The sequence below is a fragment of the Netta rufina genome, assembly GCF_964035555.1.
Source record: "Netta rufina genome assembly, chromosome: 5".
NCBI lineage: Eukaryota > Metazoa > Chordata > Aves > Anseriformes > Anatidae > Netta > Netta rufina.
Genome location: NC_140128.1, coordinates 12232067 through 12256478, shown reverse-complemented (window position 1 = coordinate 12256478; position 24412 = coordinate 12232067). Strand labels below are relative to the sequence as shown.

The following is a 24412-nucleotide window of genomic DNA, read 5'->3' as shown; positions in this document are numbered from 1 at the left end:
TTCAGTACTCCTGTAACATCTGCTCTGCAGGAGTCCAAGGCCCAGCTGAAATCCCCATCTGGATCTTGACTGGAGATCAGTCATCAGGGACCGTACAGATGGCGTGGCTGCGATGCAGCCGGATACCCTAACACCATCGATAGCCACATCCCCAGGGACAAGAGGTTGCTTGCCCAGCTGTGGGGAGGAAAGCCAGAATGCTGGAAAACACCAGCTAAACACACGCAGCTGGGGAAGCTCAACACAATGAGTGTGAATCATCACTTGAAGTCTAGTTATTCAGCTCTGCGGCATCAGAAAACACAGCTCCTGAATAGGGCATCAGCTACCACAGATATGTATCTCACCCAGCATCCAACTACATCTGGGAAATCCAATGCAGACAAACAAGCTGACAGCCTCATGGAGGCTGGCAGCGCAGACCAGGCAGTGACAGAGACTTGGAAGATAACTTTGTGCTTGACCAAGCTGCAAACAGCCTTGCCCACCATAAAGTAAATGCTCACCAGCTACAAGGACCTCAGGGCAATCAGGCTTGTGTGTAAGGATAGTCCCTGGGGCTCAGGAGCAGTGGAGGGGGTGTGCCAACACTGGCACTACTTTGTGAAGCTATGTAAGCTCCATCTCAGGCATCCAGGCACCACGTGCCCGGGTGACTAAACTGCACTCTTCCCAAGTTCCATCCAAGACTTCTCTAATGAGAAGACATTTGGGTCCGTTAGCAATTATTCCACTTATTAAAAAGACCTACTGGTGCCAATGCCTGTCCCCATGGGGCTGTTTTGACTCCAGTACACACATTCTTTCACAAAACTTGCGTTTTATCTAACTTGACAGAGCACCGCGTCTAACCTTTCATGACGCTATGTCAATCAATTTCTCCTGTTATACAAGCATTATGTTTAAATTGCTTTTTCCTTCTGTTCCAGCCACCATCAGTCTTCTAGCTTAACACACTGGGAAATACGTATTTTTATGATACATGGACCACGACTCCTGGCATGGTGCCTCATGCACCCTGGGATGGGTGAAGGAGAATGCGGCGTAGGGGGCAATGTGCTCAACAAAGAATTTTCACAGTAACAGAAGTGGTGCCACAAACTTTTCTGTCTTGTGCAATGGGCATTCGCATGGAAAAAGAGCCCGTGCAACAGAAAACAGAACCAGCTGTGGAACATGTTGTGGGAATGACTAAAAGTACATTTCCTTTTTAATCAATCAAATTAATAGCAGACCATAAGGGGAGCTAGGAATCGTGTAGAACCCCAAACTTCTCCTGATTTCCTGTGTTCCCTTCTCCTTTCTTCTTCCCACAAGAGCTGTACTTTTTAAGGAAAGTGGCAAATGCTATCAGTTTTAACTAGAGAATGCTGTTCTGAGTCACATCCCAAACACTGCTGGCCATAGCAGCCTGAAACAAATTAAGGAAAAAAATAAAGAATTTAAGTCCATGCTTACAAGTCTAGAGTGAAAACAAACATGAAACCTGATTCTTACCATACGGTTCAGCTCTTTATTCTTGCAAACAGATCAGATTCTCGTCACAATGATTAACTGTCCCTTTTTTTTTTTTCCTTAACTGAATTTATTATTGTTCTATCTCTTCCTCTATCCCATATTCTAACCACCCCTGATTCTTCTTATTTAGTGATCTTACAATTTAAAGAGCCTTAAATAGCACTGGGATGATTCAGGTAGTCTCTACAAACTCTTCTGAATTATTTTATAAATTCTCTAATACAACAGTTTTCAGATTTTAATGAGGTCAGTCAGCTTTCTGATGAAGAACTGCGTTATGCATTTTCTGGACTAAGAACAAGGGACATTATTAATTGATGACTGCTGTAATGTAATCTCATTCAAACAGCTGGTGGGTGGACTCAAACTACAATATTTCTCCATTTTTTTTGGAGAGAGATGAGATTTTCCACAAGAGCAAAGATAGTGGTAATGCTATTATATCATAGAACTCAGAGTAATTGGAATAGTGACAAAAAGGCACGGACTCTCGTCTATGGCACGAGGGAGGGGAGAGGAAAGGAGATATTTTTGACTGCAGGAAAAAGCAGTCTGAAGAAGTTGGAGAAACTGAAGACTGCTAAATCGTGAAGAAAAAGCTGGCACGAAGTAGCATGTAAGAGGTTACCTGCAACCCCTTCTGCCAGCAGAACAGCCAGACCTATCTCCCAAAGAAACAATGCAGACATTTCCACAATCGATTTGGTGTGGATCCAGGTACTTCTTGTGTTGTTCTACTAACAGCTGTTTGAGAACCATTTACAAAAGCTACGTGTGTTATGCTACATTATGATGATCTTCCCATCTTGGAGCTGAGATACTGTTCTCCCATTACTTACGCCACACAGCTGTTTCAGATGTCTCCTGGAGTCTGCACGAGTGAGTGCTCAGGCTATGACTTATGTCTACAGGGGCAGCTAGCAGAAGCCGTGTATCTACAGCATCTCAGCCATAGGGAATGCCTGGACTCCATTCAATTTCCAAGCCAAAAAGACAAATCCAGTGTCTTACAGTTCAAAACAGCAGATAAACACCTGCCAGTTGGACTATCAGGACTGTAAATTAATATCCCTCATCCTGTGCTTTTTATCTAGTTCAAAAATAACATTACTCATGTGACCATGACAGACATGAATCTCACATCAATTTTTATTATCATAAATACTATGTTAGAACAGAAAGGATAGTGCTGTGCACCTGCTCCATTCTGATGTTATTTTGCGTCTTCTTTCTTGGCTCCTGCTTCTATTTTCAGGGGTTCTGGAGCTGCACGATAGGCAGGAAATGTCTCCCAAGGACTATTCAGATCAAACTTGCGAAATTCCTGAGATAGCTCCACAGGTTCTGCCACTACCCGTTTCACTTCATCATCATACCGCACCTAGAACAGTGCAAAGGACACAGGCTGGTCATTTTCATACAGCCCTCATGCTCCCTCCATTAGTGGATGTACACAATAATGACCCAAATCGCCCTCAAGTATGAGTAACCCCAGTTCTTATGCCATGGATAGGGCTCAGGTCTCTGCCACAGCTTCAGTGCTCCTCATTCTTGAACAAGAGCCCTCCAGATGCCACCAAGACCTCTGTACTCTCCAAAACCTCCTCCTCTTTGCTACCATGCACCCCACATGTCCTGGCTAACCAACCTGAATTAGGAGTGCCCAGCCTACAGTCCACATGAAGTCTACTCGGAATAACAGATTTCTCCTGAGAATAACAGAATAACAGAAGTTCTCCTGAGTCACTGCGATAAGGTGGTCCATCCACCTGGCAGAGCTGGGGACTACTCATGTATATTTATAAATGCCTATTAGAACAGCTTGTTTGGTTTCAGTTTTGCTTCCTAGCATAACATTCAGAACATAGGTGAAGGGTAGCTGAGTACCAGATAGGCTTGATTTACCCTCGTTGTGTCAGTTCCAATCTCCAAACCTGTTGCCTAGTCCTCGCTTACAGGATTCCACAATTTCTATTTTCTTAAAACCCTCTGTTGCCTACAGAACTTCTTTATCTCCTCCTGAGATTCAGCTCAGTCTTACAACTACACCAAATATGAATGCTTCTGCAAGGCAGTCATTTGAAACTAGGCAGATACCAAATACACTCATTTCACATGTGGTTTACCACACAGAGGTAAACATTTGATAAATGACAAGTCAGTTCAAATAGAGTTTTGTTATCTGGGCCTACAAGAACTCCACAAAGTAAAATTCCAACTGTATAAAGATCAGTCCAGTCATTCATTCCAATGGAAATCTCCAGTTTTGCAGTGGAAAGTTTAACATTTCAGATGAAAAACAAAAAAGCAGAAGCACTTTCTCTGCCTTTGGCATACGTCTCATGAAATTTGCTCAGTGTTGCTGGCCTTAGGCTGCCTTATTATAGATAATACTTTGTGATGACCTGAAATGCTGGAGATGCATATGCACTGGAATATACACACAAGTGAAATGTCTTTAGACCCCTTTTAGATAAAGGACTACAAAGCATTCACATCTCTGTACTGAAACTCAGAAAACAGTATTACAGAGATTTGATCACTTTAGACACAAGTGCATCTCCTACCTCCACATAACCAGAGAGTGGGAAGTCCTTCCGGAAAGGATGGCCTTCAAACCCATAGTCTGTGAGGATTCGCCTTAGGTCAGGGTGGTTGGCAAAGAAGACACCATACATGTCCCAAACCTAAATGAAAGGGAGCCAAATAAATTGAATTAGATAGTCAATTTCCATCTTAAGCTTTCCAGCACCTCCATGCTTCCCCACCTCATATGGAAAGGCCACTCCAACCAAGAAAACAAAGGAGTTTTCTTTGTTTGTTCGTTTGAAAACACCCTGCTAGAGGTAAGGGTCCTCTTACTTTGAAAAAAGTCCCCTTTGAGTATTATATCCACAGAATTTCAGTTCCATGTCCAGCTTTGTGCAGTGCCAGTATTCCATGCAGGAATAATTAATTTAAAAGCAAATTAAACAGTGTTTTTCTCCTATTCGGAAAAGACAGCCAGTGAAACACCTCCCCCCTTCTCAGGGCCTTAGATAATGACATTTTTTTAGGAAAATGCAGCCCCACCCAACAGAGACTCTGTTCCCAAATAAAATGGCACTCACCTCCCTTTCATACCAGTTTGCTGCCTTGTGCACAGACACTGCTGAATCGATAGGTGTCAGCTCATCAGTGTATGTCTTCACACGGATCCGACTGTTGAACCGCAGAGACAGGAGATTGTAAACAATCTGCAGTAGGATAAAAGAAGGCATTGGCCACGCATGGACTTTATGGAGATCTCTTCACAGTACAGTACTGGCTGAGAAAAGATGTATGAAGCCTATTTCAAATATTCCTTCTCAGCAAAGTCACATGCAACACCTAAGAGCTGGGCATGAAAAATCACCTAACTGAGGCTCTGATAGTTTTTCTTCATTCAAGAGTAACAAAAAGGATGTGGGACGTAGAAAACATCACTGATGAGGAGCTGAAATAAAGATTAAGACTAAATCTTAAAAAAGGAGAATACTTATGGGATGAAGACGCATGATGATTGTCTTAAAGAAAATGACTATTAATTACCCCCAGCATCCAGTGACTCTGTTGGTAAGTGATTTGATACCACAAGATAAACCAAAAGGGGAAAATGTATCGGCTACTTTTCATAATCTTTCTAACTTGCTGGGAACAAAACCAGTTCACTTCTCACATCTGAAAGATGATCTGCCCAAATTGGACAAGGAAAGAAGGACATCTCTTCATCAATAAAGTTGTCTAAACCATAGCCAGCCTCCTGCAACCTGTGAGTTCCTGGTATTTTCTTCTGTTATAAGATTTTCCTATGCTAAACTACAACAAGGTCTTTGCAATAATACTGTGAACAAGGCTTTCTAGTAGTAGGTGAGAAGACAATACAATGAGCATCTAATATCCTTCAAATAGATCCTGACTTTCAGAAGATGTTTTTAAAACTACTACAGATTCTTCTTTTTTAGAAGAAGAGGAAAATTGTTAAGGAGAAAATTGGTGGAATTTAAAGAAAAACATGACTGTTTGTGTCCAAAGCAGCTGACAGACCTAGGTAGAAGAAGGAAGAGCACCAGTTCCTACTTGGCCAGAAAAAAAGTCTCTAGACACTTTAATAAAATCAAAGCAAAACAAACAAACAAAAAGAATAATAAATAAATAAACAAACAAAACAAACAACCACCTCCCTCCAAGGGGAGGGGGGAAAAAAGACTTTCAGCAGAACACAAAAGGAAAGCTGTATATATTAGCTGTATATAAGCTGAATACTACCCATGTAGTATTAGTTCTGCCACTGCTTCCAGGATCAATGGGTTAAACAAACCCAGCACTTCAGAGTAGGTTTTTTTCCGACTGCCAGAAAGCAAAAAAATGCAGTCAGAGCTGCAACAGCATCCACAGCCATCAGCAGGTGTGGAGCTCTCCAAGTCCGGCACCTGTGAGCGGTTCTTACCTCAAAGCGGTACTGCCGAGATGGGACATCAACAGCAGTCAAGTCAGCCAAGGATTTGAACTGGGCATTGGTGTGATCCCGAAGGAAGGTCAGAACTGGAATAATCCCATCTGGATGGATCAGAAGCTCCAGCTCGTTGAAACAGGTCACCTGATGAAAACAACAGAAGGGGAACTAGCACTGACACTAACAGGTCTCAACGTTACACTGAATCCAGCAAGATATGCATACAAAGAAAGCGTATGGTACAGCAGACGTGATGACATCAGAGAACAGGGCTCAGTAACAGCCCTAATTTTCACGTAATTCTGACAATCTTTCATCCTCATAACAACATCTAATAAGAAGTAGTGAGTTTATGGGCTGCAGTCAGCTCCCAGCATGAACAATTTCTTAAACAGCACTTACCTGTGCTTGCTGGACATACTTGGGCAGGATCTCCGCCACGTACTCCCCGAATGCACAGAGCTGCTTCTGTTCTACTTCATTTTTTGGTCTGACGGTAGCTAAAGAGAGCAACAGGAAAAGCAGTAACTCCCATCCCGTGCTTAAAAATCCCTTTAATCACTCTAACTGTCTCTTGGTAACTTCTGCAGAAGACAGGAGGATTCAAGTAACCCACAAAGCTTTTTTTCCTGGTAAATTCAAAGCTAAACAAACCATACATGCACAGAGGAACAAAGGGCACGTCACAGAGACTGGCCTATTGCTACACCTGGAGAACAGGAGGCAGAGGGGAGAGCTCGTCATCTCCACAAATACCTGAAAGGAGCTTGTGGAGAGCAGGTGACAACTGATAGGACACGGAAATAGCCTCAAGGTGCCCCAGGGGAGGTTTGGATTGGATTTCGGGAAGAATTTCTCCACAGAAAGGGTGGGCAGGCACTGGGACAGGGCACCCAGCGAGGTGGAACCCCTGTCCTTGGAGGTATTAAGCGAGACGTGGACGTGGTGGTGCTCGGGGACGTGGTTTGGAGCGGGACCCAGCAGGTCACCTAACGACTGGCCAAAAGGCCTTCCCAACCCAGATATCCCAGTTTCGGCGTGCTCCAGCGGCACGGCGGGGAGGGAAACAAGATGGAAGCGAGGGGCTGCCGCGGCCGGGTAACCGAGCCCACCCGCCGACAACGCAACAGAACGGCCCCGCTACTTCACCAACAACACAACCGAGTTTTCGCCTGGGGGCGACCCCTCGCCCCCTGCCGGCGCTCAGCGCCCCCCGCCCGCCCACTTACGCCGAGTCTCCGCGGCGGAGCCCCCCGCCGCCCGCGCCTGCCCCAACACCCCCGGGGCCGCTGCGCCCCGCGGAGGGCAGCGCCGCGCCAGGCCCCGCAACGCCGCCGCCAACATCCCCACAGCACGGGCGGGCAAGGGCACGGCCCGGAAGAGGAAGGCGCCTCCTCCTCCTCCTCCTCCTCCTTTTTCTCCTCCTCCTCCTCCCTGCTCTCCCCGCCCCGCTGCGGCCGCTCCCCGGGCGCTTCCGGGTCGGTCGGCGGCGCCTGGCGCAGGGTGAGGGGCGCGGGGGAGCCGCTGGGGCACCCCGGGGCGGCGGCGGGAGGAGGAGGAGGAGGAGGAGGAGGAGGAGGAGGAGGAGGCGGCCTCGGGGCGGCGGCATGAAGGGAGGCGCCGCAGGTGGGTGCCGAGCTGGGGAGGGGGCGGCGGGGAGGCCGCGGGGAGGCCTCCGGATGGGAGATGAGGGGGGTTCATAGCGGGAGCTGGGCTGTGGGGGGGGGGGGGTAACTGCGTGTGGAAGGTGCTGCCAGGGAGGGAATGGGAGCTCCCCTGAGCCCCACAGAGCTGTTGTCAGAAAAGGCAGGTTTGGGAAAATGAAGGGTGGAAGGGTAACGGGAGGCCTCTTGGAGAAAAGCCTTGGCTGTAGGTGAGCGCTCCGCTGGAAATCGCGTTCAGGAATAAATAATTTTGGGCCCTGGTCACCAGGGTGGATAATCAAGGAGCTATTTAGAAGCTATTTCTACTAGGCGTAGAAACAGGTTTAGAGGGAATGCAAAGGGGCATCTCTTTGCTTTCAGTGCTGCTGAGCCGTGTTAACAGAAAGTTCTTCCTACAGCAGAAGCTTTTATGACCCAGAAACTGCTCAGAGCATTGCACGTAACCTCTGTTACCTACTAAGAAATGCAGCAAACTGAGTTATCCTCCCCACTTTGGGGAAACGCTGGCTAACAGCATCTCGCATGTTATTTCGCATGCTGAAGATGTCTGGCACGTTAGCAGGCTGAGCATGACCACGAGTTACCTCATTTGGTTTGGCTGAAGAGCTGGCAGTTATGTCTGGCGGGCTTTTGGGTAAAAACAAACCCACCTGACTTGGTAGCACTGCAAAAATTCATCGCTTCACTTCTGGATGCTAACTAACTCCTACTAATGACACGAGCTGCTGCCTGTGCTCGTTGTAGTATGATATTCTAACTTTTTTCTTTTATCTAGCCCAACTAAGGTGCTGTCACTTTCTCTTGGCACTGCCAGTTTCCTAGGGGGGTTGCTGGCCTTTCCACTTGAATAACTGTTGCTGCATTTCTTTGTGTCAGTGAAATGAGTTGCGAAAAGATATGCAAATCTTGCAATTCTGCTGGGATGCGATGCTCACTGTACTGGAAGTTTTGTATACATTATAATCTTAATCATGCCAACTTCTAATTTGTTTCAGTTGTTTGAGGTTCTGAAACTCAAGCAGAAGTTTCTGGCTGTGCTATTTATATTCGGTTTGAAATATGCTGGCCTCTTACCAGTATGCTTGATTTTTCCCTGTATCCTGAAGCACTGCGTAATCGTGTTGGTGGGGGGAGAAAGCCTTATAATCGCTGTGGTTTTACAGATTGCTGGAGGTCTGATCTGTGCAGCACCATGGACTCGTCAGAAGAGACCGGAGGCTCCTCTGCAGAAGAGAACTACTTTGTGAACTACACCTTTACTGACCGCTCCCACTCGGGCCGTGTGGCCCAGGGAATTATGAAGCTCTGCCTGGAGGATGAGCTCTTTGCTGATGTTACGATATCAGTGGAAGGCAAAGAATTCCAGCTGCACCGTTTGGTCCTCTCAGCTCAGAGCTGCTTTTTTCGTTCCATGTTCACTTCCAACCTAAAGGAGGCCCACAACCGAGTGATTGAGCTGCAGGATGTCAGCGAGAGTGTCTTTCAGCTCCTTGTGGACTATATTTACCATGGGACTGTAAAGCTGAGGGCAGAAGAGCTGCAGGAAACCTATGAAGTGGCAGACATGTACCAGCTGACTGCCCTTTTTGAGGAATGCTCCCGTTTTCTGGCTCGTACGGTGCAGGTCAGGAACTGTCTGCAGGTCATGTGGCTGGCAGATCAACACAGCGACATGGAGCTCTACACAGCTGCCAAACACTGTGCGAAGTCACATTTATCTCAGTTGCAAGACACGGAGGAGTTCCTACACCTACCTCTCCGCCTACTGACAGATATCCTTACAGGTAAGGAGTTTTTGAGAGTAGCCATGCTGTGGATCTGGGAAGAGACTTTCAGCCTGAGAGTCTAGCAGGGATTGATCAAAACAGATGGAAAGATACAAGCTTTCACAGTCACTGCCTATTCAGAAGCTTAGCTAAGCAAGGCAAAATATTCTGGATAACTGAATTAGAAAAAACAAAACACCACAACACCATAAATTGTTAGTGGACATGCTATAGACCTGTCAGGATCTATGGTACAGAAAATGGAGATAGAGGATGCTGGTAATTCCCAGCAGTTCCTGAGCTAACAGATTGGAAATATTACATTTTTTTAAATGTAATTTAATAACTTCTAACAAATTTTGTTTGCATTAAAAGTAAACAAAGAAGCATTTCCAAAATGAACACCTTAAGAACATCTTTTTTTTCTGTTGTAATTCTTAATCATTTAACATTGTAATGCAATGACTCAACATCTGTAAGAAGTCTTGAGCACAGGCTACCTTTCTAGACTATGTTAGTGTTATTAACAATTTTACATAATTGTTAGGATTATTTAGGCTAGGCAGTCAGCTGACTGAAATAGAGGCAGTGTAACATCTTGGGTAATACAGTAATTACTCTTAATGTAAAGCTAATAGTCTTCCATGGTAATGGATGCAATGACTTAGTGTTGTGAAGGATGTGTCAACATATTAACAGCTTGCTTTGTCTGACACCACTGCTTAAAGGTTCCCTGCTGCCCTTATATACAGTCAGCACTATAAAACCTCTTCGTGATGCTCCAGTCACTACTCTATTTTTGCACGTTTCTGTATCATTGGTAGAGGAAGCAAGAGCGTAGGAGAAGCTCATACAGTCCAATGTGCTGGACTTGAGACTGGAGAGACTCCCCCTTTCTTGCTTTAATTAAAAATAATTCTGTGAACAAGTAAATTGCTATAGTTTGTGTGTCAGTGGTTTATATGCTGTTATAGTGATAAACCTGCTGTAACCGTCTTCCTTGGAACACTGGCAAATTTCCCCATAAGACCTAAAGTATCCTCTAAAGTTGAGGTTATGCCTATGGGAGTCTTTACAGATACTCAATTGCAGTATTTGTTTTGCAACTAAAGAAATTCGCAATCAAAGCTATACGTAGCTAAAATTTTAAACAAAGTTGTGACTTCACTAATACCCCAAAATGATTAAATAATGGGTGACTGACCTCATAGCTTTAACTCTTCCTCATTGTGATACCATGTAGTAATCATAGTTTCAGGACTTTGGCCTTCAGTATTTGTGGTCCTTAATTAAAATAATTGCTTAAGAATTTTTTTTCTATGCATCACCTATTTCCGTATATAGAATCATGTTACTCAATATTTATGGCGAAACTTGGTCCATGAAAATGGATTAATGGATTAAGAGCTGAAATACACTCCTACTGCTGGTAGGGAAAATCTTTTGGAAGTGCTGCTGCTTTGTCTAGTTAATGGACAATTAAATAGAGGAAGCTATTAGTAGCAAGGATTAAAATAAACTTCATGAAGATGGTAATTTATTAAGCTTGCCTTCTGTTGCGCCCTGGGACCCATTTCAAAATCAAAGTTTTTCCATTTAACCACTACATCTGATAAATAGCTTATGGAAATCAATTTTACTATTGAACAGATTCAAAATAACCTGCTTTCTCTCCCTGCCCCTCCCACCCCCCTTTCCTCCTTCCTTCCAGTATGGAGAAAAGGGTCAGAATTTGTCAGATGCCTTCAGCATCACCGAATTCAGGGTTTGTTGGACAACGAAATTGGAGAACCTTTTTAAAGGGAAACCTCTCAATGAATACAGGAGTAATTGCTGGTGTTAGGGCAACTAGCTGACTTTCAAACTAGAAGGAAGCACTTAAAATCTTCTAGGTAATGTGCTGCTGCTGCAATAATTTATGGCGTAGCTAAAACTTCCAGTTATGCCTGGAAACAAATCGAAATCTGATGCAGTCTGTTAAACATAAGTGTTTCCTACTGTCACACTACTAAAGAAAGCTGTAGTAGCTCACAGGGGATTTCCAAATGTTGACAGGAAAGCAGCAACACAGATGTTCAGTCTTGAGGGTCAGCTGTCTGACAGTGCTCAGAGAAGAACAATTTCTGCGGATGACCTTTGCTAGATGAGTTTCTAGGACTAGCCAATGAGCCAAGAAATGCAACTGCTGAAATTTTCATTTTCAAATAAGAGAATCTTTCTACCTAAATGCTTAATTACGTTACTATTTTTTTTATCATCTCAAAGCATGTACGGGCTCTTCCCTGCCCTCTTTCTCTTTGAGGCAGCTTCCTTTGTTGAAAGTCATCCAAAATGCTTGAAATCTGACAGCTCTGTCTTCTGATATTTAACCAAGCGAATTGCATGTAGATGCCTGGCTGGCAGTGCTGATCATGCCTGCCAAAATCTATAAACCTTTGTATCTTTTTTTCCTCCTCTACAGGGTATGGTTTGTGGCAGGAGGGGGTGAGGGAGTTGCAGGAAAGGATTTTCTTAGGTACACGCACCTGTGTCTAGATACCATAAATTTCTTTCTGTCCCCAAACCGCAGATGGTGTTCCGTGTTCTCAGAATCCGACGGCTGCCATAGAAACCTGGATCAACTTCAACAAGGAGGAGCGAGCAGGCTTTTCAGAGACACTGCGATCAAGTCTGAAGGTATAAAAAGACCTTCTGTTCCAGGCTGGTGTAGCATTTGCTGGTGTTGCGCTTCCCAAGGCAGGGTATATTCTGTTTGCAGGTGCAACTTGAAAGCCGCAAAACACAAACACCATTGAAATTCACAAGGTTTGCATGAGGGATACTCTCACTGTTATAAATAGCAACCCCACTGACAGCTTTTTTAATTTTAGCCTGAGGTTGTTTTTGTTAGTGATTAGGGCAATGCCGCAAATAATGCATTTCACCAGATACTGTTATCTGAGAGACCATTCGGAAATCTTACTTTGGCATTCCCCTCATAGTAAGTACTCTATCAGTGAGGTGGCCAACCCTTAACTAAACTGCAGTCACTCGGATTCCAATGAAGTCTGTTGCTGCTTTGCTGTCAGATATGACTGGTGTCTTGAAAAGGCTCTGAATGCTCTAGGGTAGCAAGGCTTGGGAAGCAGAGTGCATGCCTCACGCTCACAGGTGGGTCCTGAAATGCTGAAAAAAATCAGTCTTGGGCATCGCTGACATTAGTGTGAACAGACCTAACTGTGGTAAGGTTGACAAGCTCCTCCTTTCTCTTAGGTGATTGGGGAAAATGTTCACATCTACCTGATCGGAAAGGAGTCATCACGTACACATTCACTCGCTGTCTCTCTGCACTGTGCTGATGATGACTCCATCAGCGTGAGTGGCCAGAACAGCCTGTGTCACCAGATCACCGCAGCCTGCAAGCATGGCAGCGACCTGTATGTTGTCGGGGGCTCTATTCCACGACGCATGTGGAAATGCAACAACGCCACCATAGACTGGGAGTGGTGCGCGCCCCTGCCCCGTGACAGGCTCCAACACACACTCGTCTCTGTACCAAGCAAGGATGCAATATATTCCCTTGGGGGGAAGACTCTGCAGGACACTCTCTCTAACGCTGTGATATATTACAGAGTACGAGACAATGTCTGGACAGAGACCAGCCAGCTGGAAGTGGCTGTCTCAGGGGCTGCAGGTGTAAACCTTAACGGTGTCATTTACCTGCTGGGCGGGGAGGAAAATGACCTGGACTTCTTCACCAAGCCCTCTCGGCTTATTCAGTGCTACGATACCAACACGGAGAAATGCCACGTGAAGCCATACGTACTGCCTTTCGCAGGGCGCATGCACGCCGCCGTGCACAAGGATGTGGTGTTCATCGTAGCTGAGGGGGATTCGCTGCTGTGCTATAATCCCCTGCTGGATAGCTTCACCCGGCTGTGCCTGCCAGACGCCTGGAGCTCAGTACCCTCCCTCTGGAAGATTGCCAGCTGCAATGGCAGCATCTATGTTTTTCGAGACCGCTATAAAAAGGGCGATGCAAATACTTTTAAACTCAATCCAGCCACCTCTGTGGTCACGGTCACAAGCGGCATCAAAGTGCTGCTCACTAACCTGCAGTTTGTACTGGCCTAAAGGGGGAAAAACAGGCCCAGTGGTAGAAAAGGCAGCAGTGGTGTTGTGCTGTGCAGCTCAGAGGCACCCAGCCACCCTCCGCACCAGTCCCAATAATTAGGAGCTCGCAACATCCAGTAAAGCGCCCATCCTCTACACCCGTGCAGAGGGAGTACAGGCTTTCTAGGTGTGGGCCTGTCCTTTTACATAGCACTATTCAAGTTGAACTGATGCATCTTAGATTTCAGATGGACTAAATGCTATTACTGTGATCCCTTGATGATAAGCTGCTTGTGTTTGAGGCCCAAACTGCAGCAAGTGGCTTTTTTAGCCTGGAACCCATCCACCAATAACAAATCCTATAGCATATGGACGACATCCTCCTTGGCACAGACTGCTCGTTTTAACTGCCCGGGAGATTGTGGGTTGCTGCCATTGTCAGTCACAGAGAGATGTGCACTGTCTGTCCTCCAGGGATGTCCCCGTTTAAACGTTCCTGTGTCCCTGTTCCAGAAGGAGAGGCTGGCAGAAATACTTAGAGCAGACAGATTCCAGAGCTGTCCCTAAGACCCCGAGTAGGTTGCATTATGCAGCACTTCTAGAGGAGTGGTAACAAACGGGGAATCTGCTTACTGCTCTATCATCACCCAGCATAAAGAGGGAGATCATTTTTATGAGCATTGGCTTCCTTTACTGTACAGGGAATCCCTGCCTGTAATCATAGCATAGTGTTGGTGACAGATGGAACTAAGACCACTCCCTGCTACCCCTCTGTTGGCACTGTAACCCTTTGGGTAAGAATCTGAATAAAGTCTCTGCTGAGACAGTTTTCTTTTCTTTTGCTGCAACTATTTTAGAGCCTTCTGTGGATTGCAGTTCAGCTCAGTGCTAATGCTGTGCATGGGAGAGATCTGTGGGGCTCCCAGAGAAAAGACTAGTCTTAAGAGAAAATGCTATAATGAAACAGCCCAGATTTACTGTAATTTATGTAAAAGTTTCTTTATTGATGGTCAAGAAGTACAGCACCTAAGCCTTTGTTAGTTCATTAAGGCCTAAGTTTTCTTTAAAGGAGACGAGACTGAGATTTTGATAGTTCTTACTGACCCTCTGCAGTTGTCCCAGCAATCATGTTCCTGTGAAATGCCTCCAGGACTTGGACTTGTTTACGACGAATGAGGATGTGGGGACGGATCTTGGCAATAGCCTCTATTGCTTCCTGGGGGGTCCAGTGATGCAGCTGAAAAGGCAAAAACCCTGCAAGTGAAAATCCATTCCACCCTTGCTCCGCTTAATGGAGCCTTTCTAGATGCTACAGGCAATGTTAGCGTTGTTAGAGAACCTGCTACTTTGTCCCTTCTGGTTACTTCATCTTCCTCAGGAGGGCCTGAGTGTCAGTACAAGTCCACGAAGTGAGTTCCTCACTTAAAGAGCGATGGTTGCTGCCTCGGACCTTGGTTTTCTACCTCACTCATGCTTCCTTCATGTTGTGAGTAGTTTCCTGTCCTAGTCCCACCAAACCAGAGAAAAAGGGCATTTTTTTTTAATTGAAACTTCAGTAGTACCTCCATTGTACTTCAGTACTTAGAGCGTCATTATGGAAAGGCCTCCCAAGGGAGTGCTGAACAGCACCAGCAGTAGGATCCCCAAGTGGGATTTTGTTTTCAGTGCTGGTTTACCTAGTTGGCTCTGTAGTGGAACTCAGAAAGCCAAAGCTATTTTTCTTGCTCCTGAATTGTATTTATAGAAAGGCACAGAGTGGCTCATCGTTTCAGATAACCATGAAGTCTAAACAACAAAAACTGAGGTTTATCTGCTCAGTGAACCTATCGTCACATGCAGCTTGTTATTCCCATCTCCATCTGTTCTGCCCTAGAACGAATTAAGAATCTCAGAAGCATCCTAAACGGGTTCAGAACTTAATGGCCCAAGAGACCAAACAGCTTCTTGAAGTCTGACTGATCTGCAAGAACCAGCCACAGAGCATCAGGCCATGTTTCAAAGCTGTGTCACAACAGCAGTTTCTCCTTCCCATAGGACCAGGACATCTTTGCCAGTACTTTTAAATGTTGTAAGTGCAGGTGAACAAGGTGTACAGAGATAAAATAGATTAGGAAAGAGAGCTTAGTCTTCTGTTCAGTGAATGTAAGCTTCGCTTGTTGATTTATCTTGCGTCTGCCAGGTTCCACGAAGCAGGGAGCGATGTGAGCTTGGGGCCTGGCTGTCTACCTCCCCTGAAACGCGTGCCCAGCCCAAACCCCATACAGTCATGGGATGGCAACGCACCTCAGGGCTCTTGAGCAAAACCAAGCTGTAGAAGCTGGCCGTGTGTGCCCAGACTACGAGCACCCTTCTCACCTGGATGAGATACGCTGCCACCATGGTAGCGCTGCGGGACCGCCCGGCCTTGCAGTGCACGTAGACGCTGTTACCTCGCTCGCGGTGCCTCAGCAGGAACTCGACGCCCCGCTGCAGCTGCTCCAGGCTGGGCGCCCCACTCAGGTCCACGGTGCTGAGCCGCAGCTGCTCCACCCCCAGCGCCTGCCATTCCTGTCAGAGACAGCCCCTTGAGTGCTTAACACCCTCTTATTTTTATGTTATTTTTATTTTATTTTTATTTTGTTATTTTATGTTATGATATTTAATGTTATGTTATTTTGTTATGTTACTTTATTTTACGTTTACATTATGTTGTGTTATTTTATGTTTATGTTATTATTTTATGTTACGTTACTTTATTTTACATTTACATTATTTTATGTTATTTTATGTTTATGTTATTATTTTATGTTACGTTACTTTATTTTATGTTTACATTATTTTATGTTATGTTACTTTATTTTACGTTTACATTATTTTACGTTTTATTTACGTTATTTTTGTTATGTTTTTTTATTCTATTTTATTTTTATTCCTTCGGGGGGGGGAGAGCCCGGCCCCCGGGGGTGCTCACCTGGGCGGAGCAGCACAGGTAGCGGGTCTCGTACTCCTCGTTCAGCGTCAGCACGGCTCGGACCTTCTCCTCTGCCACCAGCTGCGGGCACAGGCGGCCCGGTCAGGCCCCGTTAGGGCCCGGTCAGGCCCCGGTTCCCCCCCCAGCCCCCCCCCGAGCCCCCCTCTCCCCACGCACCGCTCGGCTGCGGCCCCGCAGCGGCAGGGCGCCGAGCAGCACGGCGCGGTCGATGCGGTGCAGCCAGGGCCGGCGGGCGGCGGGCAGGGCGGCGCGCAGGGCGGTGTAGCCCAGCGTCGGGTAGAACAGCGCCCGCGCCGCCACCCCCCCCCATCCTCCGCGCCGCCGCCGGGCGAGCGCACCTCACGCGGAGGGAAAGGGGGGGAACGGAGGGAACGGAGGGGGGGGGGAGGCTGCGAGAGGCGGGGCTCCGCCGCGTCCCTCCCCGCCTGTCCACCCCCCCGCCTAGGGCCCGGCGTGGTTGGTCCCGGAAGCGCCGCCATCTTGCGGAGCCGGCCTGAGGCGGCGCAGGGAGCAGCGGGGCGCGGGCGGATCCCCCCGGGGCAGGTGAGGGCGGCGGCCGCCAGGAGGAGCTCGGGCCGGGCACGGCCGGCGGGGAGCCCGCCGACAGCGCGACCCGCCTCGCGCAGGTAACGGCTGCCTTCCTCCACATCCCCCTCCTCCTCCTCTTCCTCCTCCTCCTCCTCCTCCTCCTCCCGCTGCTCCCCTCAGGCCGCCCGGCACCGGAGGCCTCCTCTTGCCGCAGCGCAGCGGGGCGCTGGCAGCGCCTCAGGCGGCTCCGGGCCTCGGGGGCGCTGCAGGTGCGAGCGCGGCCCCCGGAGGCGGGGAGCGGCCCCTTCCCCGCAGCCCTCTCGGGGCTGGGGGGCGGCTGGGGGGGGGTGGGGGTGCGGGGTGCTGGGAGGGAGCGGGGAGGAAGAGGAAAAAAGCAGGGAGAGCGGGAGAGAGCGGTCGTAAAGCGGCCGATAAGCGCGTGGAGGGGCGATAAAGGTTAATGACAGCGCCAGGCTTTTATAGGGAGGCTTTTATAATGAGGAGGAAGCAGAGAGGCAGCGTTACAGTAAAGCGTGGAGCCTTCGCTCTCCTGTAAATTCCTGAGGGATCGCGGTCCAGACGCTTTCACCTCCAAGGCACAGACATTCTCCTCCGCCAGAAGTTGTCAGGGAGCATTTTTTTTTCTGATGTTGCAGCTTTCTCGTGTTGTGCCGCTCGAGTGTGGCCATTGGGCGTGTTTCGCTGGGAGCTCGCTGGTTTACGGTGCTCGCCGGGGATTTGCATCCTGAAGCATGCTTTGCTGCTGGTCTGCACGAGCTCGGACTTCCTGAGTGTCCTGATTTATTTATTTATTTAATTGCTTGTGTCTGTCTGTCCCTTCAGGCGTAGGTCTTTGAACTTGCAATCACAATAATTGCTAAATTATGTCCTGCTGCCTTTAGCTCTCTTTTCTATTGGTTTTATATAGATCGGTTCATCAGATCCAGTAAAACTGTGTGTATTGATTTGGCATTGCATATCCATGATAAACCTGTCACCTTTTTGTTTGTTTGTTTTTTCTTCCCCATAGCTCTATTCCTGAGAGCTCTTCATAACGTGAGGTACTGTTCTTCCCAGCGTTGTGTTTGGACCTGAGTCTTTAAGAGGCAGCCTTGTTAGAAATAATACTGCTGTGGCAGATGTTTAAAGATACTTGTTTCTTTACTGTGTTATAGGAAATGTTAAGGGGGGTACAACTTGCATCCTGCAGCTTTATGTCCAGGATGTCTCTGCTGATGAAGGGTCCTCCTGGGTAGGAGCACAGTTCTTATATCTGCTTGGGGACATGGGTGTGCCTATATGAACCGGCAGAACCCATAAGTAGGGATTTTAAAATATGATGATACGAGGGAATTTTTGTATTTTTTCTGAAGGTGTATGCTGTTCCCTTTCAGTCGGTGCTCACCTTCAAAATAATTGCTGGTATTTATTTAAAGGAAGTGTAGGGCTTCGCTTTTTTGAATGATCGTTCTGCAATTGACGTGTTTTTCTTTCCATGTCTGAGTTTACGAGTAGACTGTTCCTTAACTGTTTCTTGTATCTCTTTCTGCAATATGGCTATTGATTGTTATTTACGATATTTCTTCTTAATCTCATCCATTTGCCTTCTGGGTTCCTCTCACAAATCTCTTCAGAGGGCCTGCTCTAATTAAAGTTTTATTTCAGTGGGTTTCAGGGTACTTACTGAGCCAGATGAGAAGTAACATAAATTCTCCTTTCTGAAATTTCCTGGTTATTAGTCTCCAGCTAAGATCTAAGAAACCCCGATTGTTCTGGCTGTTGAAACAGAAGCTGTTGATCACGGATGTGTCCATGAGGCAGTCCAGTTTGCCAGCCAGTGTGTGAGATTTACCACTGAAACAGCAGTCATAGTCCAACAGGCTCAGATATGTTTCTGCATTCTTATTAATCAGTCTTGCCACAAATGTCTTAATGCTTTATTACAATCCAGGCATTTTCAATATTGTTCCTTGTCCTTTGGTTTACCATTCCCCAGGACTCTGTTCAGAGTTATTTGTTGCCTTGGTAACTGCCCTCAGGTGAGAAATATCATTTTTATACATTGATCAGTAGTTTGGTGGGCAAAAAACAGCCACAACAGTATAAATCAAAGCAAGATAAAATACTTAAACGTTTATTGGAATGGGAGTTGTAAATAGAGAAGAGTTATCTTAGGCCCTCCAATTGTATTTTTCCATGAAGGTTTGCGACACGGTATCTTGAGTTGTTACCCTGTTGTGAGATTTCTTGGAGGCAAGGAGCCTGTCTTTGTTGGAAGAAGTAACTGCTGGCTTTAATGCACTTCTTTCTGTCATTAGAGATGCCTGTGTCATATGGAAAAATTCAAGATACCACCTTGTCTGCTGTTGCTGTCTCCAACAGATTGTCCTGCCAAAATGCTTTGTGCTTGGGGCATAAATTCATACTTTCAAGCATAGATTTCCCGAAAGTGATTTGAACGTCATCTTGTTTACACCTGTTTCAAAGCTAAAATATACATTAGGAGCAGGAAATTTGGGTAAGGTAAGGGAGAAAATGTAACCCGCTTTAAAGCTCCAGAGCAAATTATGCTTTGCTGTAGGGACAAATAGCTCGCAAGTTTGAAGTGTGTTAGGCAGAGCCGGCTTATTAGTTTATGACAGCAATAGTAGGGCACAGTCGTCATCCCAGGTGAAGGAAGTCTTCTTTCTGACATCTTGGGAAGTCTGAAACTTTCAGCCATCTTAGCTCTGTGTGCTGTAAAAGAAAAACCATTGCTGCTGACTGAATTCAGGATGAACAGTGAGCAAAGAGGAGCAAGTACTGAGGACTCCTAGTTGGACAGGCATCTTCGCTAGTTTTCAGCTCATAGAAAAGCATTTTGGTTTTGGAGAAGCAGTTTGTGGTATGAGTGTGTGTGTTAGTGTACCGTGAGAAAGCCTTAGCCCAGAACCGGAATCGTGCTCCATGAGTGGTTACAAACTAAGATGATACAAACTGGGCTGATCTAACTGCAGCTGTTAGATTTTTCACATTAAGTTACTTAATATTTAAACATAATTTGGAATAACTGGTTTAGATATTGCTGAAATTCGGGAAAATGAGCAGACACTTTGGGTTCTTCATCCTTTTTAGCAGCACTTCTCAAAGAGGTCTTAAATGAGCGTGTGAATTAGAGGATGAGTGATTGTTGAGTGTGTCATGCTTGTACATCTAGCAGGCTTTTTTTTTTTTTCCAGAAAAACGTTTTGTTATGGTTGCATATAATGTGTTCTCTCAGAACCTAATTCTCCATTCTCAGAAAAACTCAGTTGAATTATGTGGTGGCTTAGGTTGTTTTTACTTGAAATTACTTGGAGTTTTTCACAGCCTTGTTTTTCTTGCCTCCATCAAAATTGGTCTTTCTGGAAGCTTTCCCTTCTATCTGCAGACTATTTCGTACTTTGCTCTTCACAATAATAATGTAATTCTTTGCCGCTGCATTTCGGTATTACGGGTGTCAAAGTAAAACCACAGTTCTTCAAATATCTTCTCTAAAATTCTTTTTTCACTGAATCCATGAATATTTTTTGCTATTTTTGCCTTAAACTACGCCATTGAAAAGAAATTGTAGCATATGCATGATATGCAGGGATCCTTCAGAGTCTGTTGGAAAGGGAAGATTTGTGCCTGTTCTCCCAGCGCAGAGGAGCTGTTTTTTATGAAGTCTGTAATTTTAATGAAGCATCTTAGCAGACAACATCCAAGTCCACATACAAAAAGAATAGCATCTTCCTTAATTTAATCTCTATAGAGATTTACAGGATGGACACCAAGTCTCTTAATATCAGCAACGTTTTACAAGGTAAAAGCTTTGATGAATGCTTCTTTTCTCTGAGAAAGCAATGAAATATTGGTCCTTCAGGAACAGAAAAAATATTTTGAATGTCACGTCTAGCTCTTGCAGTTCCTGTAGACACAACAGTGTAAAATAAATTCTTCTCTCACTTGCAGTCTTAAATTCCCATGTAGAATGCTGTTTCAAAATTGTCTTGCCAAGTCACCTGCACCTGATCATTATTTACTATCCAAAAATTCCTGTTTAAATGTAAACTTCAAATTAAAAAAAAAAAAAAGCCTTCAGAGCAATAGAGTCTTTGCGTGGTGGTCATAGGAGCTATTACAAACGGCCATTGGGAATGGGCAATGTGCAGGAGCTCTGGAAAAGGGCTGTATATTTACCTTGCGAAGACACACTTTTTATTGCTCAGTAGTCTGTGATCTCTTGCTGGGTGATTTAGGAAAAGTGCAAATATCCTGGTATTTATGGAGCAAAGCCACCCATATTACATTGTGGGCTGTGTATTCTCTACCAGGGTTTGACCACTGTCAGAGGCTGGCTCTGGGTTGTGCTGTGTGTATTTCACAGTACAGAAGTTCCTGTGATGCTGATTCTCTGCTGCAGAATTTTCTTTAGAATTTCTTTGTTCTTTGAAGTATTTTCTGCTTCATTCAGGGCTAAATTCAATAGGAGTTTCATGATCCCTTTGAGGGAGCAGGACTAGGACATGTTCTGGATCCTATTTGTGAGGAAAATATTTCAAGATCTGCTTAGGCAGACGCTAACTCTGAGTGTACCAGTATATTCCTGAGTTTGGAGGGAGCCTAAACCATTATCTCAGTCATGTGAAATATGAAAAATATCCAGCTTGGTGCTTCAAATACAAGAATTTCTATGCTTATTGCAGGTCATGTTAATGGAACTGGCTGAGTAGTGCACTTCTTGTTCTGAATTAGTTACCACACTGCTGGTGTAGCTGAAAGTTACAACCTCTGCGTACACGAGAACTTTTCTGGTAACTTCTCTAAGATGGCTCCGCGTCACCACATACGATGCGTGATATGCTAAATATAAGAGATAAGGGGATAAACCTCTCATATGAACAATTATGTATTTGTATATAGAGGAGACTGATTTTGAGTTTGCAGACTGTCACACCTGCGTACTAAAACATCCAGGGATTCCGCTGCATTTTTTTCTCCAAGTACCTAGGCATTTGAGTTTTCATTTAAGCTGATTTTATGTCTTTCTGTACCAGAACGTGAAAAGGGGCAGGAGGGGACGCTGCCTAGAGGTGGGTTTCTTCTGTTTTTATTTAAGAAGAATGCATAGCAGGAGGCTTGGTTTGTGTATAAGCATTGGCGTGAAGGGCCGCTAGGAAAGCAGACATGGTATAGCAGGTCTCCAGTGTAGCTTGTATCAACCAGGGGGAAGGTTGTGCTTCTCAGTTCAGGAGAATAATTAAAAAGGGAGAAAGGGCTCAAAAAGATTACATTTACAGTAATTGCAAATTACAGTATTTTGATTTGGGGAGAAAAAAGTAAACCCAAAGAAGCTGGGTGTATATTTGCTTCCAAAAGTGACAAGGAGGACCAGACCGGTTCAGTACTTACTTGAAGCGCTGGTGAGTGTCGGGATTCCCTGGAAGGGAGGTTTTTTGTCCCAAGTCCGAGCTGCTGCCAGGTTCTGTTGGATGGAGAGTGTTGGGAATTTCTGTGTTACTGAGGTGGACTCAAGCAAAGTGGGTTTGGGCCAGTTTCCAAACAGTAACTCCTTCCTGAAGTTTGTACACTTCAATTTTTTTCCTCCTCTGCACGGTGTGACAGCGAGCGAGTGTGCGTGCGTGTGAAGGAACTTGTTTTAGCGATGGTCTCTTTCAGAGACCATGTATGGGTAAAGCACTTGGGCTAGTTCAGCTCCCTGCTCCTCCCTCCCTCCCTCCCTCTCGGAGAGCTGAGCAGAATCTATTCTGCTGAAACGCTCGTTCCACTTTCTGCTTTCTATATTTGTACAGCAGCAGCACGCTAGCTAGCAAGGCGCTGGGGCTGGCCTGGTGTGCGTTCGGCATTTGCCGAGCAGAATTGAGAGAGCCAGGGCTTACAGTCTCTGTCGTTTCGTCCGTCCGTCTGTCTGTCTGTCTCTGCGTCTCTGGGGAGGACTGGCGTTCGAGTGAAAGGTGATCTGTTCGTGGATGTTTTGTTGTTTTTTTTTTATGTAAAATGCAGTTTGACCCAGCTGGGAGCCTAGGGACTGGGAGTGGAGGGGGGGAAGGCAGTTGTCTTGCAGGGAGGGTATGTAGTGGGTGGCAGTGGCATCAGCAGTGTAGTTTTTAACTCCAAAAGAGCTGCTGTCTTCTGGGATCAGGGCTTTCCTATCCCTACCTGCCTTGGGGAATGATTAGCCAGGGGCTGTATCTGGCCATAAAAGGTCTGTTGTCACTGTCAGCCATGAAGATTAATGGAAATTAGATCCTGTCCTGGAAGAACTTAACGCTGCCGTTGCCTGTTGCGAGGGGGATTGATGAGCTAGACGCTGGCCAGCACAGTTTGAAGAGTTAGTGCTGGGAGATGGAGTTGTAGGAAATACCTTTTTAGGAAGAGCTGGGAACTTGTAGCTGGGACTTCCCTGGCTGTACATTTGCATAAACCTCGTATTAAGGCCCTGCATGTGCTGGGCTGGCTGTTCAGTTACTTTTCGTCAGCAGTAGGTCAGGTGAACAAATAGCACAGCAAGTCTGGCTGCTGGCAGTGCAGCACATGTTGATACGACGTTCTGTGAGTAGTGGAAGGGCGCTCAAAATAGTGGCAGCAACTGGATGCACCGTTAATGCCAGCGAGAAATTGAGAGGGGAAAAAAGGAAAATAGGATCCAAGTATTTTTTCAGTGTTTTAAGGGATACTGCCCTTTACAAATTCTGCTGCCTTTTGGTTATCTATGCAAGCAGAAATCAGGCCTTTTGTTCCTGAAATTCGAGCAAAAGTGTTTCAATTGTGCAATAGAAGTAGCATCTTGTCAAAAATCTTTCTTGAGGACAATGCTCCAGAAACTTGGTCTGAATTATTTTCCTTTCCTGCCACTGCAGTGTCTCTAGCGTATTTCCTGCCGAGAAAGCTGTGTGTACCTCAAACTTGGAAGGAGCAAATTTAGGAGGTGAACTAGGGAATCCCACTGTGCCTGCAGGCAGGGAGCTGTGATTGATGTGTGACAGAGGCTCCTCTCAATCTTGGACTGCTTGAACTCAAGCAACTTTGTTGTGTGTCTGTTTTCAGATCCTTCTTTGTGTAACGGGGATACGGTGTGGTAATTTTTCCATCTTCATCTGGGAAAGCTGTGAAATTCATTGTGAACACGCAACTTCCAGGCGGCTAAGCTTTCTTTCTTAAGTGTCCTTGCGCGTTTCCGAATTCTCACATCCTCTTAAAGCCCTCTGTCTTTCTTCCTACTTCTCTGCTTCCTGACTCCCCGACTGACATCCTTTCATTTATACTAGCCAGAACAAAGTGGCAAAAACAATGTCAACTGTTTCAAAGTTTACAGTAGCAATTAAAAGCGAATTTTAGCATTGTTTGACACTGGTGATCAGGATTGTAAAATTGTATT

The 24412-nt window shown here is 45.8% G+C and overlaps 4 protein-coding genes across 9 annotated transcripts in view; 2 read left to right on the top strand and 2 right to left on the bottom strand.

Moving 5' to 3' along the window:
• Positions 1 to 2649: 2649 nt before the first annotated feature.
• On the bottom strand, positions 2650 to 7526 carry NDUFS3 (NADH:ubiquinone oxidoreductase core subunit S3). Its single transcript, XM_084287108.1, has 6 exons — positions 7222 to 7526; positions 6395 to 6492; positions 5987 to 6136; positions 4629 to 4754; positions 4086 to 4205; positions 2650 to 2899 (listed from the first exon to the last, which is right to left on the bottom strand). The coding sequence occupies exons 1-6, from the start codon at positions 7334 to 7336 to the stop codon at positions 2732 to 2734; spliced, it is 777 nt and encodes a 258-aa protein (XP_084143234.1). The 5' UTR covers positions 7337 to 7526; the 3' UTR covers positions 2650 to 2731.
• Positions 7527 to 7564: 38 nt separating this feature from the next.
• On the top strand, positions 7565 to 14324 carry KBTBD4 (kelch repeat and BTB domain containing 4). Its single transcript, XM_084287325.1, has 4 exons — positions 7565 to 7618; positions 8820 to 9440; positions 11992 to 12098; positions 12675 to 14324. The coding sequence occupies exons 1-4, from the start codon at positions 7600 to 7602 to the stop codon at positions 13533 to 13535; spliced, it is 1608 nt and encodes a 535-aa protein (XP_084143451.1). The 5' UTR covers positions 7565 to 7599; the 3' UTR covers positions 13536 to 14324.
• Positions 14325 to 14503: 179 nt separating this feature from the next.
• Positions 14504 to 17134, bottom strand: PTPMT1 (protein tyrosine phosphatase mitochondrial 1; the record flags this gene model as incomplete). Its single annotated transcript, XM_084287262.1, has 5 exons — positions 14504 to 14751; positions 15870 to 16061; positions 16465 to 16545; positions 16642 to 16823; positions 16927 to 17134. 5 exons carry the CDS (start codon positions 17132 to 17134, stop codon positions 14611 to 14613), a joined length of 804 nt encoding a protein of 267 aa, XP_084143388.1. The 3' UTR covers positions 14504 to 14610.
• The window catches only part of CELF1 (CUGBP Elav-like family member 1), a 57745-nt gene continuing 50311 nt past the window's right edge, over positions 16979 to 24412 (top strand). For 4 of the 6 annotated variants that reach the window (XM_084287670.1, XM_084287669.1, XM_084287668.1 and 1 more), the window contains exon 1: positions 16979 to 17111. The gene's annotated coding sequence lies outside the window, so the exon portion shown is untranslated. The remainder of the gene's footprint in view (positions 17112 to 24412) is intronic. The other 2 variants (XM_084287678.1, XM_084287666.1) reach the window with 2 other exon arrangements.

Excerpts from the sequence above, each read along its gene's own strand:
- KBTBD4 (XM_084287325.1), top strand. Across the intron at positions 9,441-11,991 it reads ACTGACAGATATCCTTACAG|ATGGTGTTCCGTGTTCTCAG; the intron begins GTAAGGAGTTTT and ends CCCAAACCGCAG. Across the intron at positions 12,099-12,674 it reads CACTGCGATCAAGTCTGAAG|GTGATTGGGGAAAATGTTCA; the intron begins GTATAAAAAGAC and ends CCTTTCTCTTAG.
- NDUFS3 (XM_084287108.1), bottom strand. The coding sequence starts at position 7,336 with ATGTTGGCGGCGGCGTTGCGGGGCCTGGCGCGGCGCTGCCCTCCGCGG. Across the intron at positions 6,137-6,394 it reads AGTATGTCCAGCAAGCACAG|GTGACCTGTTTCAACGAGCT; the intron begins GTAAGTGCTGTT and ends TGTTTTCATCAG. Across the intron at positions 2,900-4,085 it reads CACTCTCTGGTTATGTGGAG|GTGCGGTATGATGATGAAGT; the intron begins GTAGGAGATGCA and ends GCACTGTTCTAG.